The sequence below is a fragment of the Python bivittatus genome, unplaced genomic scaffold (genome assembly GCF_059951505.1).
Source record: "Python bivittatus isolate LINGU-HERP-01145 unplaced genomic scaffold, Pbiv_v1 ctg000530_np1212, whole genome shotgun sequence".
Taxonomy (NCBI): Eukaryota; Metazoa; Chordata; class Lepidosauria; order Squamata; family Pythonidae; genus Python; species Python bivittatus.
In genome coordinates, this window is record NW_028277085.1 from 1,227,956 (window position 1) to 1,244,815 (window position 16,860).

The 16,860-nt window shown below is 43.4% G+C and overlaps 1 protein-coding gene across 1 annotated transcript in view; it reads left to right on the forward strand.

Annotated features, from left to right (window-relative positions):
* VPS13C (vacuolar protein sorting 13 homolog C) overlaps positions 1 to 16,650 on the forward strand; it is a 67,240-nt gene extending 50,590 nt beyond the window's left edge. The window contains exons 67-83 of the mRNA XM_088148310.1: positions 848 to 988; positions 1,394 to 1,475; positions 1,565 to 1,634; positions 2,751 to 2,862; positions 3,103 to 3,216; positions 4,124 to 4,263; positions 5,250 to 5,331; positions 5,536 to 5,649; positions 6,141 to 6,216; positions 6,321 to 6,484; positions 7,937 to 7,982; positions 8,401 to 8,524; positions 8,840 to 8,954; positions 12,260 to 12,351; positions 13,013 to 13,136; positions 13,873 to 13,962; positions 14,524 to 16,650. Coding sequence (XP_088004436.1) covers positions 848 to 988; positions 1,394 to 1,475; positions 1,565 to 1,634; positions 2,751 to 2,862; positions 3,103 to 3,216; positions 4,124 to 4,263; positions 5,250 to 5,331; positions 5,536 to 5,649; positions 6,141 to 6,216; positions 6,321 to 6,484; positions 7,937 to 7,982; positions 8,401 to 8,524; positions 8,840 to 8,954; positions 12,260 to 12,351; positions 13,013 to 13,136; positions 13,873 to 13,962; positions 14,524 to 14,619 — 1,782 coding nt within the window. The 3' untranslated portion in view covers positions 14,620 to 16,650. The remainder of the gene's footprint in view (positions 1 to 847; positions 989 to 1,393; positions 1,476 to 1,564; positions 1,635 to 2,750; positions 2,863 to 3,102; positions 3,217 to 4,123; positions 4,264 to 5,249; positions 5,332 to 5,535; positions 5,650 to 6,140; positions 6,217 to 6,320; positions 6,485 to 7,936; positions 7,983 to 8,400; positions 8,525 to 8,839; positions 8,955 to 12,259; positions 12,352 to 13,012; positions 13,137 to 13,872; positions 13,963 to 14,523) is intronic.
* Positions 16,651 to 16,860: the final 210 nt, after the last annotated feature.

Below are 16,860 nucleotides of genomic sequence, written 5' to 3' on the forward strand. Positions count from 1 at the left end.
CTCCAACCAATTATGGAATCCGTGGCAGGTCATTGGAGTACGAAGCTGAAGGGCCAAATGTGACAAACTAGAGTAGAGGTTCAGGTGAAGAAGAAATTGGATGTGTAGTCTGAGAACCAGAGAAGCCCAGAATCTGCCCCCAGAACTATGTCTGGGGTTTAGAAGAGTCCCAAAGCTGTGAGTTGCTCCTGTTGCTCAGTACTAGCATTTCACTGCCATCTGGAGGACTCAGAGCGTGGACCTCTGCATGTGCACAGGGCCCCTTTGTATGCAAGTGAGGTGTGTCGGGGCATGGCTAAACTGAACTGTTTTTCTCTGTTTTAGAAAAATGACCATTTTGATTCGATAGGAAGATTCGCTTTTTTAAAGGGGACAGGCCCCAAGTCGGGATGTTTTAGATACTGGACAATCAGTAGCCTATTTCAGTATTTAAAGCATAGGGAATTAAGGTTCATTAAGAGGACTGACCCAGTAGCAGTAGAACCAAGATGACTTAAGTTTGCCTCTGAGCTCCTGAATAGGACCTGGGTTGGGCACTGAAGAAATAGGGTGGGTGGCAAAATGAGCCACAGCTAGGTTAATCAGGGTGTAGTTCTAAGCGGGACAAGGGCAATCTGCCCCCTTTGTTGCTGTTGTTGCTCTGCCTATCCGCTGTGGTGTTTGCCACTCGAATAATGCAGCACTGGGAGACAGTTCAGAGGAAGGAGATTTTCAGTGGGTTTCCTCACTGTTTCTTTGCTTGCAAAAAAAGAAGCGGGCTGGGGGAGAATCTCATTTTGGGCTGAAATATGTGAAATGGAGGGGCAATGCATAATAAGAGTTATGTATCTGTTTTCTCTGCGTTCAGGTAAACTTTGATAAGGTGCCTATGGAAATGCGCCTTCCATCGAAATGCTTTATCAAGCGAGACTTTCTGTCGGGCATCCAAATTGAATTCAAACAGTCACCGCATCAAAAGAGTTTACGGGCTCAGTTATATTGGCTCCAGGTATGACCCTTTATGTTTCTTAGGTTTTAGAGAACCGTAGCAAATCTCTCCCTGGACTCCTTAAAGATGATCACCGTAAGTTCTGCCAAAGTCCTGTATCACTATATTTATCCAGGGTCGACGCCTAGAAATTTACTTGATGATGTTCCTGAAAAAGTAAGGACTAAAAAAATGTCACAACTGTATTTTGTAGAAACATAGATGTCACAATTTTCCTCTAAGCAAATCCTCTAAGATTTGCCCCTTACTCTGGTATCACACATCTAATATATTTCTAGTTTGTTGACTTTTTGTTAAATAGATGCTGACACGCTTTAGCCTGCAGGGTTACATGTTTAGAAATAACTTCTAAACTGGCAGACTGGGTTAATATTCTCTGTAGATCACTGTTCTCCTCCCTCGCAGGTGGATAACCAACTCCCAGGTTCCATGTTCCCTGTGGTATTTCATCCTGTGGCTCCTCCCAAATCCATTGCGCTGGATTCAGGTAAGAGGCATCTAGAAATGATAAAACACCAACCAACTAGCCGAACCAGGCAAAACTGGCGTTCGAGTCATCTCTTTTTTTTTTCATAGAACCAAAACCATTCATTGATGTCAGCATCATCATTAGATTTAATGAATACAGTAAAGTGTTGCAGTTCAAGTAAGTAAATTATATTCAGAAATGTCTGAAACATAAATCATATCTGTCTGGTTCCAAACTAAATAATGACATATTCTTAATATTCAGAGAAAAGGTAAAACAGTCCAGTGATTCCATGTTCGTAGCTTTTGGCATAATGTTCAAAGATGATTTCCTCCACAATTCTCTCTAGAAGATGAGAAATTTGGTGTCTAATCATAGCCAGTGGGTTCTCACAGAGTAAATCTGTGGGTGGGTGGGTGGGTGGGTGGGGTTTCTGCTTTCCCGTTTCTAGAGCCCTGCATCGGAATGATTTAGTAAAAGGCTTTTGCTTTTAGTCAATCTGCCTTCAGTTGGACAGATACAATTTTACTTTGTGATAGTTCAGTTGGAATTTTTTCTGGCCTGAGCTATCTTGTGTCTTGTGAAGGAGAATGGAATATAAATGCATTTTACATACAAACATATTCCATCTCTGTGTTAAACTGGTTGAGAAAAAAGCATCAAAGTTCTGAAATTACTCTCAGGTTTTCCAAAGCCATACAATTTGCTCTTCAAACGTTTTCAGCGTTTCAGATTAATCTGGATAAAATATTACAGATTTCAGTTACCTTAAGATTAAAAATTAAAATGATATTTTCATGGATGTTTCTGTGCATATGAATAGACAAATATATATTTTAGCTCTAACCAGCCTCCCCTGCAAAAAAGCATATAACAAAATAAAGATGAACAAAAACAGAAATTACACTTGACCAAAATTAAAGCTAGTGCCTTAAAATCCAAGGAACAGGGTTTAAAATCTCAAAACCCACCTTTAAAAGCTGAGTGGAATAGCCATGTTTTCACACCTACCTGAGTATCACCAGGGAGGGGAGTAGTTTTACTTCCTTGTGTGGGGGGCAGTGCCATCTCAGGAGTTGCTGCCAGGAACAGTTCTTGTCCTCTGCTCCCACAATCCTCTCTGGTAGAGATGCAACAGGGCTTCCAAAGAGGAGGTCCAATTAGAGGAGGAGATGTGTAACCTGCGACCGTCCAGGGTTTTTGGATTCTGGCTGTCCTCATTCTTCAGCTTGCCAAATGAAATAGTTGCTCTCCTACAGGTTTCTGTGTCAATTCTGATTTCCTTTGGCTTAGATATTTCATGGTCCTTGTCCAGGAGATGGCTTTGAAATTAGACCAGGGATTCCTAGGAGCTCTCATTGAACTCTTCACTCCATCTACAGACACAGAAGCTGAAAAGCAAAAGGTAATACCTGCTTAAGAAATTGGTTCTCTACCTTCAATTGGGAGACAGGTTTTCAAAACAAGAGAGGTTAAAAAAAAGGGGGGGGGGGAATTTGCACTTTTAAAAAAGTAGGCACTGAAAGGGTTGAGGATATTAACCAAAGCAGTTTCAGTAAACAAATATAAAAATCTGTTTGTCTTAGTATGTTTGTGCTTGAACCCAGTTGAGGGTATTTCTTCAAAATTATTTCTGCTTTAACAGATGAAGTTGATACAAAAGGATATTGATGCTCTTAACACAGAGTTGATGGAGTCATCCCTGACAGATGTATCCACTCTTAGTTTCTTTGAACATTTCCATATTTCTCCATTGAAGGTATGTTTTCAAAGGGCAGCTCCTCCCCAAAAGAGAGGGCTGTTATGCTGATCACCCGCAGGTTTGCAGTAAGGCTTCCCCTGGAACATCGTGGCCCCAGGACAGTTGAAAGTGCCAGTGCTTTTGCCCAAGTGCCTTAGTTACACCAGAGCCAAGTGCCGGTGCTTTAGAGCCAAAAGCACTTATTTCCTCCAGCGAGCACCGCCTGAGACCACTCCTCTGGGAAGAGCTACACGTCCCCTTTCTCATTTTCCTCGTTTACATCCTTACATGAGCTCAGTAGGGAGAAAATGGCTTCGTTATCTTTGTTGCATTCTCGCTCGGCTTCCATATATGGAAGACTTTAATTTCTTTCTCCATTAGCTAGCTAACTAGATGGAAGAAAACATCTCCTGGGTTAATTCAGAATAATTTGTGGAACCTGCCTGCCTTAAATTTTATTTTTTTACACTTTTGAGCCTAAAGCTTTGTCTTAGAGGACCACAAATTCCATAATTTGCTTTTCATTGTCATGGCCATAATAGATGTAGAAGGCATAATTTCTAGCTCCATTTTTCCCTGTCCCCCAAGTGGGTTTTTTTAATCTTTAAATGGGTTTGCCTTTAAATCCTTAAGTTCTGTGCAGAAATGTTAAGTTGAAAATTCAGCAGGCTGTTCCACACTGAATTCTTTGATTTTTTTTTCCATCTTAAAAGGATACTAACAGGACTGAAAGCCAGGTTTGAAATATGGTTGATATTGAACTTTTGTGAAAGGAGACAAATTCACTAGAAGCAAACCCATGAAAAAGCTGGCAGGAAGTTTTGAGTTACTGCAAAATTTCGATCGTTTTTTTTTTTAGTTCAGCAAAGCTTAATAGCTAACCACCCAAAATGGCTATTTTAGGGGTTGTTTTCTGTCTTGCTAGCTACATTTGAGCCTTTCCTTGGGCTCTGGCACAGAAGCGTCCGAGACAGGCAAAGGCGATATGATAGCCATCCATTCAGTGAATCTGCTCTTGAAGAGCATTGGAGCCACCCTGACAGACGTGGATGACCTGATCTTCAAGTAAGTGACTCCAGTGTGTATCTCAGAAGCTTCCTGGGAATAGAGAGAGGCAACGCAGGGACCTCCAGGTAGTTTGGACCATGACTCACATCCAGCAGGTCAATGGGTCAGAGATTATGGAAGGATGTATGTATGTATACATTTATTTACTGGGCTTACATGCTGCTCCTGTCATGCCAGATTTGGAGCAGCAACCCTACCCTATTCCATAAACAAGGTTTAAAAAATCCACACAAAACACACATAACAACAACATTGAAATTACACTACCCTGCTAAGGAACAGTACCCCAGCTCTGCTTAAATAAAGCCCCAAACCACAAGAGGAACTGAAATTCATAACATCTCTATCCACAAAGGCTGTTGGAGAAGCCAGGCTGCAGTAGGTTTTCTAAAACCCAACAGGGGTTGGCGCCATGGAGCTCTCAGGTGGTAGGGTGCCTCCAAAGTCCCTGCAAGAAGGGACTGGGAAGGAGCTCCTTCTGCCTGCCCAGTTCAGAGAGGGGTGACCCAGAGATATCCAGGTCCTGAGCCATGAATGGTTTTAAAGGTGACCACCAGCACCTTGTACTTCAGACATCTGGAGGGCTCCACATCGTCCCTGGATGAATGTTTGCGGAACTGGTCACTTCTAATTTCCTCGCCACTGCATGTGTGGATTCCTTTGGAAACTCCAACCTAGGCCCATTAGCAGGGGAAGGAATTAGTGGCAGATCTTCTCATGAAGATTTTAGCCATGTAGAGAATGAATATCCCACACACTTAAGTGGTGAGGAACATCGGTTGTGAAGTCCCTTGCCCAAATCTCATCTCGACCATGAATCTGCTTTCTGGACGGCTTCAGTAGAATGGGGTGGAGGTAGTTTGCTCTGCAAGGTTGCTGTATAGAGTGGTGTATGTAAGATTCCTGAAATACAAAAGGACAGTAGATTTCTAAGCAATGGATAACCATTATTCTTCATGAGATTGTTTATGTGCTGCTTTCAGGCTGGCTTTCTTCGAAATCAAGTATCAGTTTTACAAAAGAAATGAATTGCTGTGGAGAGTCATTGGCCATTACAAAGGGCAAGTGAGTAGTCCCTGTTCTTTGCCCCTTCCTCCCCCTTGTATATGTACCACTAGCAAGGGCAGCATGGAACCATTGCCGTTTCTCATCTAGTTAAGGGTTGTTACGTTTGACCTGTGAATCTCTTCACTCTCCTTTCCTGCTTTCAAGATACACCTATGTATAATTTCAAACCCTCATTTTTTGTGTTCCTTTTTTTTTTTTTAGTTCCTGAAGCAGATGTATGTTCTTGTGCTGGGACTGGATGTCCTGGGTAACCCCTTTGGCTTAATCCGAGGCCTTTCGGAGGGTGTGGAGGCTTTCTTCTACGAGCCCTTCCAGGTGTGGCACCAGAGCATCGTGGAGCGATGGTTGAAAGAACTTGAGCAGAAAATATTGAAAGCTTGTGTCTGGATAGGTACCCCCCCCCAAATCCTCCCTCCCAAATGTATTTTTAAGAGTGCTGTGTTTCAGATAAAAGCACTGAAGGCAAACAAGCCACAGGGTTACCGCCTGCGTGTCTCGTTTGGGGGGAGGAATCCATGAAATCTTTGCTCTCCTTCATGACCACTTGCTCAGTGCTGTTGCCAGTTGTGCGATAGGAATCAGAACGTGGAATTTACCTGAACGCTCATTTCCCCCTCTAGCTTTTCCCTGGGTGTTCCAGCAAGGAGCATATGCTGGTAGCCGTGCAGTTTTAAGTAACTTATTGCAGGTGTTCAGCTGCCACCTGAGCTGTCTAAAGCCACAATTGGCAAGAGTGGGGCGCTGGGTGTGCACTGAACACTTTGTTTCGTTCTCAAAATCCAAAAGCACATGTAATTTCTGTTTAGGGAGCCGTCCAAGGGCCTGAAGAGTTTGCTGAAGGGATTTTGATTGGCGTGAGAAGTCTTCTCGGCCATACTGTCGGTAGGTGGAGCACCTCCAACGGGAATGACCTGGAGAAGCTTTCTTGAGCTGCTCTCGATCAGCGGTATGTACGCTTCCCTTAACTTCTCTCCCTTGGCTCGCAGGTGGCGCAGCAGGCGTGGTGTCCCGCATCACTGGCTCGGTTGGAAAAGGTTTGGCTGCCATCACTATGGATAAGGAGTATCAGCAGAAGAGAAGGGAGGAGATGGGACGTCAGCCGAAAGATTTTGGGGACAGCCTTGCCAAAGGTGGAAAAGGCTTTCTGAGGGTAGGACGCTTTAGATACTCCTTGGACTTCTGCTTTTTTCTACTATGTTAAATTAACCCCAATCCATATTGCATTGGTTGTGTTTTGGGTCTGTTTCATTTTCTGTGCTTGTTAGTAAAAAAAAAAAAGGCAACCTATCAAAGCAACAAAAATAGAACTATTAATTACATGCAGTAACATTTTGTTTTGATATCTTTTTCAAGTGGATTTTCTGTTAGGTTTTCCATAGACATTTGGGGGACAAAACGTACCATCCATCTCTGTGCCCTTTGTGCATGAGTGGGTGAGGGTGGCGGGAGCACCTGCCTGAAGATGGGGAATGAGTTATTTTGCTCCCGAGAACAAGCTCTTGATACCTGTGTACAAATTGTCTTCGATGGCTGGAGTGTCTCCCACTCGGCAGCAGCAGCAGCAGCAGCAGCAGCAGCCCAGTGATGATTTTAGAAAGAGGGGTGGTAGAGTGTGCACTTAGGAGTAAATTTTTAATATTACAGTCTGAGCAGCTTTTTCTGTCGATCAGAGTCCTCAAAATGTCCTAGAAACATGAAGCAGGGTTGAAATTCCCAGGCCCTGTTTGGTTCCTGCTGCCGAGCCAGAAGACGGAGGTTCCAGCCTACTCCTGGGAGGCTTGAGAATCGCCCGCCTTGTAGGGCTCCGATACCTCGGCTCCCTGTGGCTGAAGCTGATTCCAGCTGGGTCAGATGGGCGTTAATGGAGGGGTTCCTAGAATATATCTCTACTCTTCTCATATCTAATAGAAGTTAGTTTCTCATATTCCTTTTCTTTACAAAAAGAGGATTATTATCTTGTTTTTTACATACTGGGTTGTATGTCTGGGCAGACTTTATCATCAGAATTTCTGGTTCTGGTGAATTCATGGACTGTGATGGAATGGAATTATGAAGGCCAGGCTCAGGGAGACAAACATTTTCTTAGCTCACCAGAACCGCGTGGGAGGAACAAGAGGATGAGACTGGCACCTCCCTGAGGAATTCACACTGTTGTGGCTGGAGGACTTTGGGAACTGGGGTTTTAGTCTGGGAAGATTCTTGCTAGAGGTTGTAGCTAATAAACATAGCTGGACTGAATTGGCATTGTCTCTTGGAGTTCCTTGGGCTAGGCCTGACATCAATCTTCCCAGACTCAAACCCCAGATCCCAAAGTCCTCCAGCCACAACAGTGTGACTTCCTCAGGGAGGTGCCAGTCTCATCCTCTTGTTCCTCCCACGCGGTTCTGGTGAGCTAAGAAAATGTTTATCTCCCTGAGCTTGGCCTTCATAATTCCATTCCATCACATGGACTTGTCTTAAGATGAACGTTTGAGGAGGCTAAACCCGTTTTAGCCTTGAACTCCAGGATGTGCAGAAGGGGAGGGTTGTGGGAGAAATGAATGTGGCACTCTTCCATTCCAACCTGCTCTTCCATCTCTCCCCACCCCCCACTTTCTTTAAGGGAGTTGTTGGTGGAGTAACTGGGATAGTCACAAAACCCGTAGACGGTAAGTTAACAGGATTCTGTTGGTGAGTAACAATAGAAGCGTTAAGAGTTTCTGAATAAACATGTAAACCTGTAAATTATTTTATTGAAAAGTTAAATTAATTCTCACAGAATTCAGTGAAGAAGCATATTAATGATAGCAACTTTAGTACTTGCTTTGCTTCACATTCCATTGAAATGTTCCGGATTTGAATTATCTGAAATATTAAGTCGTTACGTGAAGTGAAACACGACTGTGCTGTATCATGTTAGAACCAAGAGACAACAATACTAACTTTGATATTCTCAAGTATACTGAAATTTTAAATAGAAAACCAATGCTTCTTGCAGACGGCCTGAAATTAAAATCCTTTGAATTTCGTGGCACTGTCTGCAGCCAGAAAATGCAATCCTGTTTTTCTTACTCTTGATATTGAAAGGTGCCAGAAAGGAAGGTGCAGCTGGCTTCTTCAAAGGGATCGGGAAAGGACTTGTCGGAGTGGTGGCCCGTCCCACCGGGGGCATCATTGACATGGCAAGCAGTACATTCCAAGGGATCCAGAGGTAAGCGCGGTGGGTTCCTTCCCTGGGCCTCATTTTTCAGAAGGAGACAGAGGCTCTTTCCTGCCTGAGAACCAGACTTGTGTGGGAGGGAGAACACGGACATGCACGCCCAACGTCTGCTTCTCTGTTGGTATGGATTGGGCCTTTCTGTGCAGAGCAGCATGCCGCCTTCCGCTAGCTGCTGTTTAACGAAACAGATTCCAGGATGAAACGCCCAGGGCTGTGGAATAACTCAGAGGCAGCAGGCCTTTCAGGCTGCCCTGCTTTCAGAACGCCCCGCACTAGAAAGGCCCTTCCTTCCATCTCTGCTCGTAGGGTGGCCGAATCTACTGAAGAAGTATCCAGCCTGCGCCCCCCTCGCCTCATTCGTGAAGATGGGATCATTCGGCCCTACGACAGAGGCGAGGCAGAAGGTTTTGACTTGTTTGAGGTACGGCTTTCAAATGTAGATATCTGTATGTGCCTGTGTGTATGCGCATGGATTACTGTGTGCAAGTGGTTGTTATTGCTTTTGTGGATGTTGTCTGTGGGGAGTCCTTGCTGAGGAAGGCGGTCGATGAAACAAACAAAATAATAGGCTCATCTGTACATATTGTAAGAGGTGTGAATTGGATCCTTTGTGGCCCAGACAGAAGTTTAGTGGTGGACATTTTGTTCTCAAATTGTTGAGAGGTGTTCGTTGAAGGTTGTCATCTGTGGATTTTTAATGAGGTATCATAAACAAGCCTCAGCCCTGACCCATTCTTGTGCTTTCTGCTTCTGACCTCTGGAATATTCTCTTGAGCATGGAACAAATCCTCCAGTCCCCTTGCAGGGTTCAGTCTGTAGGTTAGTCTGCCAAGTAAAAATAGCTGAGACGCACTGCTTCATTCCAGAAGAACAAGCTCTGTGCAAACCATTTCATTCTCCAACCTGAAATTGTCTCTCGGTTCAAATGGGGGGGGGGTCCCTGAGCAACATGAAAATCCATGTGTGATGGCAGTGGGAATGAGCCAGTGTGCACTTCCCTTCAAGGATGGCTTGGATGTACTCATTTCTCGTTCACCTTAACTGTCGCTTTCTCACAACAAGGGAACTCCAGAGTATGATACTATTTCGTTTTAATAAATCATTGTTAGGGAGGGCCACCCTTTAGAACCTAAATCTGAAAGGCAAAGGGAAACTTTTCTCCACAGCTGAAGAAGGAAAGCAGGAGAAAGTGCAAGGCTGAAAGGGGAGGCTGGCTGAGGTGGGATGCAATGCCAGCCATGGTTAGCTTTGAGAAATAAGTATCTTTTATAAGAAGGGGTTGAGGTTCTCTTTTGTGATTCAATCACCAGTGTGGTAGAGGAGTTTGGAGTTCCAAATTCATGCCCGGCCATGAAGTTGCCTGGCCTTGGGCCATGTTCCCCTTTCTGGCCCACCCTCATATGGTCCTTTTGTGAAATTCATAAGATGTGTGCCACAATGGGGTTGGAGGAAGAAGGCAAGGCCTCGGCGGTGACTCAGAGGTGTTCGAATTGTAAACATGCGCTTTTCATTTTTGCTGGGCTCTTCAATGACATTATGCATTCATCAATACATTTAATTGTTAAAAAACTATCTTGATTTCCACAGTAGCAAGAAGCTTGTACTATAATAATATTAAGATTCCAAACAAATGCCCTAAACTCAGACTGTTTTTTTTCTCTTGTTGTATTATCTTCTAAATGCAGCACGCAAACCCTTTCTAATGTTTCTTCTTTCTTCCTTTCTCCTTCCATGCATGCGCAACCCCGGCTGGAATGATGGAATCTTCTCTTTTCCTGATTAATTTAACCGTCTTTATCTGCCTTGGTTTCATTTAAATTTAAAGGCATAATTCCAGAGACATCCACTTGGTTTGGTGCTGTTTCACCGAGCCTTTGCGTATCGCTAATACTAATTTTTGATATTCTTCGTTTCCAATTGCAGGGCAAATGTTTCTTAATGCTAAGAGTAGCAGTCTGCTAGGAAAGTTAGCTGTGGACAGGAAGGGGTTGCACAGATAGCCATGAAAGAAGGCAAATGGGGAAAGAGCTCACATTTTTGGACGGGCCAGTTCTTCCTAAATTATTGTAATTGAGACCAAAGACACTGTTGTGAGAGGTATTGTGGAACATCATTTTATGATATGCAAAAAGGAGGTGGGTCGCTGGCTGAGGGGCTTATAAAACTGCTGGCACGTTTTGGGCATCTTGCTACGCATAGGTCTCCCAGGGGCAGTTGACAAAATGTGCATTGCAACATCGTGATGCAAATTCTGCTTCTGGGATACTTGTATGCAATGTCACAATGCAAGTGCAAAAAGGAAGCGCGTGCATTGTGATGTCCTGGTGCATGTTTTGTCATTTCCTCATCATCATGGATAGAAGCAGACAGCTATTTTACTGTGGGTGGATATTTGGGGGTCTCCCGGGCACCCCAGACCAGAAATCTGGGTGGCTTTCAGTTTCAGCATCAAACTTCCTTCAAAACCTGGCTGGAACACGCGATAGGTTTTTCGGTAGGGAATCTGACTATGTTTCAAACTATATTAACACCTAGAACTCACTCTGTAGATAGGTGGTGTCTTAATCATTCTGTCCAGGTCAGTAAATTTATTCTTTTCAAACAGTAACACCTGTGCCTTGATGCTCAAAGGAAATGATGTATTCAGAAATATGTATTTATTTTTACTTTTTACAAATGTATATATTTCCCTTCAATGTACGGTCATACTATATTGATTAAAAGGTGACAAATTATGTTGAGAGGCAACGTATCCTTATTGCATTGTAAAATGTTGCAGGCACTTGGGGGGTAATGAAAAATGGACATGTGGCTTTCCCCCGAATATGTGCTAAATTCAGTTGATATTGAGAGCTAGCGTTACTGTTATTATGAACAGTAAGAGCTGCCCCGTGCAGAGCAGCAGGGAGAGAGAAATGGCCCTCCTGCCCTTCTCTTGCATGTAGCTGCTTTCACTTGCAACGGATGGGAACGCTCACGTTTCTCAATAACGTCCCCCCCCCCATAAAGCTAGTTCTTGGTAATATTTTCAACTTAATATTGGTGTTCGGATGCATTGAGCAATTTGTAATGTTACAGGAATGTATATATAATGTTATGAACCAGTGAATTAAAAAATGGTTTTTCATGCCTAAACTTGTGAGAACCTTTTTTGAAAGTGGATGATGATTTTATCCTCTGCCTCTTTCCCTGAGAAAGGCTGCTGCTTAGAGCAGGGGTAGATCGTGTGACATCTTTCAGATAAATAGAGCTTCGACACCCATTGTCCCCAGCCAAGATGACTAGTGGGGAAGGGGTTGAGGTCTTCAACATCTGGAGGGCACCGCATTGCTGATCCTGGCTACAGAGGGAGGAGCCCCCAACCGGGCTTCATCTCCCGTTTCCTTTTCATCCCATCTGTCTTTGAACTTCATGGGAGTAGTTTGTCTTTCTCTCGTTGTCACCACTGTTGGTGCTCCCTTCGCCCTCAGATCCCCTACTCTCAGCTGGGTCAGAATTGAAGGCCTCCAGTTTGGCAGAAGGGTGGGGGGGTGGAGGCCTCCTAATGGCTTCATTTGGGGCTTCAGTGTGCTCTGCCTTCAGCTGCATCCCAAATGGGGCTCTTGGACCATTAGCAGTGTGTCTGGGGAGGGAGGTCAGTCCAAGACAAGCTGGTAGTGCCTCATGGAAGAGTTTAAATATTGCAGCTCTAATCTGAAGCATTTTTTCCCCCACCCCTGGCTCCAGAACTCCCACATCAAGAAGCTGGAAGCAGAGAGTTTCCAGGACCATTGCCCAGTTTCAGGGAGCAGAAAGACCCACATCGTCGTGACCAGCAGGTACGGCCACACTGGCCAAACTGAAGGAGGAGTCTCCTCCACTGACCCTGGAATTTAATAATCTAGGGAGTCTAATCCTGAAGGATGCTGTTCTTTGTTCATTCTCTTATGGAATGAGGTGGCAGACGCTTTGGCTCTGCAAAGAGTTGAGTTTCTGTATAGACCTTGGCAGAAGCTTACATTAAAAGTAGTGGAAGGCACATCTCGGAGACCGGATGCCTGAAAGTTATTTTAAAGGGGGATTTGCCTCCTCCGTTGCTAGCACTCACTTGGGTGTGGGTTGGCATCTGGATAGGCCTTCAGTTGCTGATTTATATGTGGGAGACAGCAAAGAGGCTTGGTTTAGCTTTTCTTCTGGCCTGTGTTATTTGTTCCAGCTGAAGAGCCTGTCCCACCTTCTCTCACGTGGTCCTCTTAACTCAGCATGCTGACATGGCACCTCGAAGGTGCTCTGTAATTAAGCTGAGCCACCCCATAAGTAGAGTTGGGGTTTTCTGGGTGTGTGTGCGTGCGCACGCGTGCACGCTTTCTACATTCTTTAGTGGAGGACGGATTGTTTCACTCAAGTTAAAATGCCTTTGATCTCAGACACCCTGGACATTTTATCAGCAGATTGTTTCTTCTGAAACGGAAGTCCTAAGATACCTTTCTGTCAATCTAGGAGAGTCGTGTTAATGAAAGAAGTGGAGATCCTAGGGCACATGACAACAGATTGGGATTACTTATATGAAGATTTTACACGACCTCCCACTACAGATGAAAATGTACTGCAAATCTTCGTTAAGGTAAGAAAGTCTGATCTCTGCGTAGTAAGTTTAATCAATGCATAATAGCAGTTAACAGCCCGAAACTGTTATTAATCAGCAAAACAAGCTGCTACAGCAATAGAGACCGAGAACCAAAGCCTGTAGCGTGTTTCAAGAATATAGATATATTTTAAATCATCCTTGTAGCATTTATTTTGATAGTTGAGTGGTAGTTAGCACTCAGCATGGACTAACGCTGCACCTCCTTTTGTGAGCTTAGAATAATAAGGTAAGGAGCGCAACTGGGGTTCCCGTTGTTCTCAGGGAGGGATCCTTGAACATTTCTGAAACGTTTATTCCAAGCTCTTTTCCTTGTCTTCTGCACATCCCCATCTCAGTTACTGGTCGATCTGATTTGTAGACTTGAAGAACTTGATCTGCCCAGGTGAGGACTGTATAACATAGACAAGTTGTTAAGGTTTCCAGGCATCTTTCTCCGAAGCAAAGTCCTTCCTGTTCTCTCGTCTATGTAAACATAATACATTGCTGGGAAAATGTGGTCCTTTATGCAGGGGGCTGTAGTTCATGAAAATGTATGCCTAATAAACGTGCTTGTCTTCAAAGTATTGCAAGAATCTCTCAGCAAAAATAACAGAGGGTTTAACTTTGGATATGAGGATATTCCAAGATAAAATTGGGTAAATGCAGAGATGTTTTCTGATTCATTTTCTGATACATAATTTAATACTTAAGTATTATGTGCAATATCTGACAGGACCGAGGGATGCTACCATTCCACAAAAAAGAGAGTTCGGGACACGAATTAATAAAGAAAATCCGGCTCCCAGATGCAGCTGCAGCAAAGGTAAGGGTCCCCTAAAGCATTCAACTTAACTGTAAGCTTGATATCTCAGGGTCGTGGCAGCGCTGGGTCTTGAGTGACATTTGTACTTCACAGTCTTGCCTCATGTCAGGACATTAACGTGTCACTTGGCATTTCCAGAGCAATTGTCAGGCGCCGTGGTTTTTCTACCCTCCACCCTGAAGATTAACTTTTGTTTAATTAGGAAAGGAGGACAAAAATGTTCCTTCCCTTTTGGGGCATGAGAGCTGACACTTGCCTCTCTTAGGATCATGGCAACCCCCGACAGTTCCTTAGCTGCAGTGGATTAAGTGGCAAGAGAAGTGCGCTGATGAGCATGGAGGCCCCGGGCCTCGCAGGTGGAAAGGCACTTGCTCAAGTGCTCCTAATAACGCTTCCTGCTCACCTGGGCCATTTCCATTACCACCCTGATTTAAGGTTGCGGTGGCTTTGCAGAGCTGAATTTTTCTGTCTTTCCAATAGAAGTTTGCTCGTTTTTTCAGGAAAGGATTTTTTTTCCCTGTAATGTTCAGGAGCGACTAATAAAATTCTGCCGCTTCACAGAGAATGTGTCAAGCCATTGATGCAGCTGAAGCCAGCAGCCACCAGCAGAAGTTGGTGAAGCAAGCATCTCTGAAAAGAAGTATATCCAAGACGTGACTGGGGAACAAACGCCTTCGCTTGGCCAGCCTTTCAGAAGATGTCTTTTTGGGGAGCGGTCGGTGCCTGGGTGATGATTCTTGGTTTGGGCTTGTGAGCTTGGGAACCGTTTAAGCCAGCCCTTGTCTCAACTTTACTAGATCTAGATTTTGATTGATTCCGTGTGTGCTTCTATAAAATCTTGACAGTCAAAACACCAAAGAAGAAATTCAGAGATTCCTTCTGTTTTAAATTTCCCTTACGATAAATTAATCAGAATTCATTTCTGCTTTTGCCTTTGGCAAAAAATAAGCTTTCATTTAGAGTAAATTAAATACATCAACCTCCTATCAGATCTATTCAGAGAGAGATTTTCTAATGCAGAAGACTCATTTTTCCTCACCGTCCAGGAACTAGTGAAGTGAGTCACTTGTGCTGTTGTAATCAGGGGCGCAAGTTCTTTATTCTTGTTGGTCAGTAAATAGTGCCTAATTATGTTAATTGCTCATACTTAGATTTATGTGACATGGAAATGAATGTTTGGCTTAGAATATAATTCTTTCTTTAGAAATGATCAGCACAAAATTTACACTAGAAAATCTGATGACAGTATATACAGAAAAATACATAGATTTAAAAGAATGAACTGACTCAGGGTCATAGCATATCTCATGCCACCAAATGCAGAGGTTTAAAGCACACTCTCGTCTACCCCAGCTGACTGTAACGGAATGCAGCTCGTGATTCTCTCTTCTCCTGATACCGGAAATTAGTGGGTTTCAGGTTGCAGTTCAAGAACACACGTGTACTTGCCAGGGATCGCACCCTGAGTGATTTAACTGCCCTGAGAGAGAACCCCTCTGCACTCCGGCAGCTGGAAGATTCCCGTTGAAGTCATCTTTTAAGTGGTAAATCAAGTACTGATGCTGCCAGATTTTTATATATGAAGGTATTTCTGCTTAACATTCAGTATTTCTTAAGCCTGATTATTTGTTTTTTGACGATGCTCTCTTTTTGCACACTTCTTTTAGATAGCACCTTTACTGTTACTCATAACGTGCTGGCATTAACATTAGCATGGCCAAAGCTGGTTAACAATATTAGCTGCATTTATAGTTTCAGCACATCCAGTTTACAGCCCAGAATAATCAGTCCATCAGAGTTTGAACCAAAGAAGATACGGATTTGTGTGCCAGCGGTTTCAGTCAGATTAGGGGGAAATAATTGCCTCAAGCAAAGAATCAGTAGCACAAACTGTTATTTATAAAATAACAGGATTAATTCCTAAATGATATTAGATTCTGATTTAGAATTGTAAATGAGGGAGAAACTATTATGGCTAGGTCAGAGTTAACAGGTAGGAGTCTTCAAACTTACCTAGTTCGCTCAGGGAGTTGGCTACTGGTCATATAAAATGTACTATTTTCTGTGTTTACTTTTGTTACATATATAATATATAATGCTGCCAAATAAAAGTATTTTATATGCAACTCTTTCTGTGATACAATCAAAGAATGTTAATTGTGCCGCAAAATTTGTGCCGCCTACAAAGTGATGCGTAGTTGAGTCATCGGTCATACTCTCTGAAATAGGGTTTGATTGCTTTCCACAAGATGGTAGCATTCACCTACTTTTACAACTGATACCTCAGTCTTTCTGTGGTTTGGTAAGAGCAAGTTGCATCAAGCCACGGGGCCCATGTGTAATAGTTACAAAACTTCACTTCTTGTGAGTGCATATGCACGTACCCACTTCGGTGCTTCCTCCAGAAGAGCACTGGCTGATTTTAAAAGTATGGCGCACTTAGGACTGATGTAGCAGAGTTGTCTAGTTTTGTTCCAGGGCTGCTGCTGTTTGACAAGGTTAAATGCTGCAAAATAACGTTATTGAACCAAACTTAGTAGTTGTACAAAAATGCAAGGTTTTAAGGAAGGAGGGGGAAAACAATTGATGTAAGTCGATGGAGACAGATTTTATTTTTATTAAACCGATCTTGGACTCACCTGATGAAACTGATTAGCAGTAAGATACAGAATTTGCAAAGCTGGTAAGCGCATTAAAAATAAACGAATCCTGGTAACTTGGATATCTATTTTTATTGGTAAATAGCTTTAAAAATAATTTAAGAGGGATAGGCACGTAATGACTATTAGTCCCGGTAGCCAACTAAGTTGTGCACTCTGAATGCCAGCTGCTCTGCGCAGTTAAAAGGAATGCCCATCTCCGTGAGTTCCCAGAGGCCATTGCTAAAAGCGGAAGACT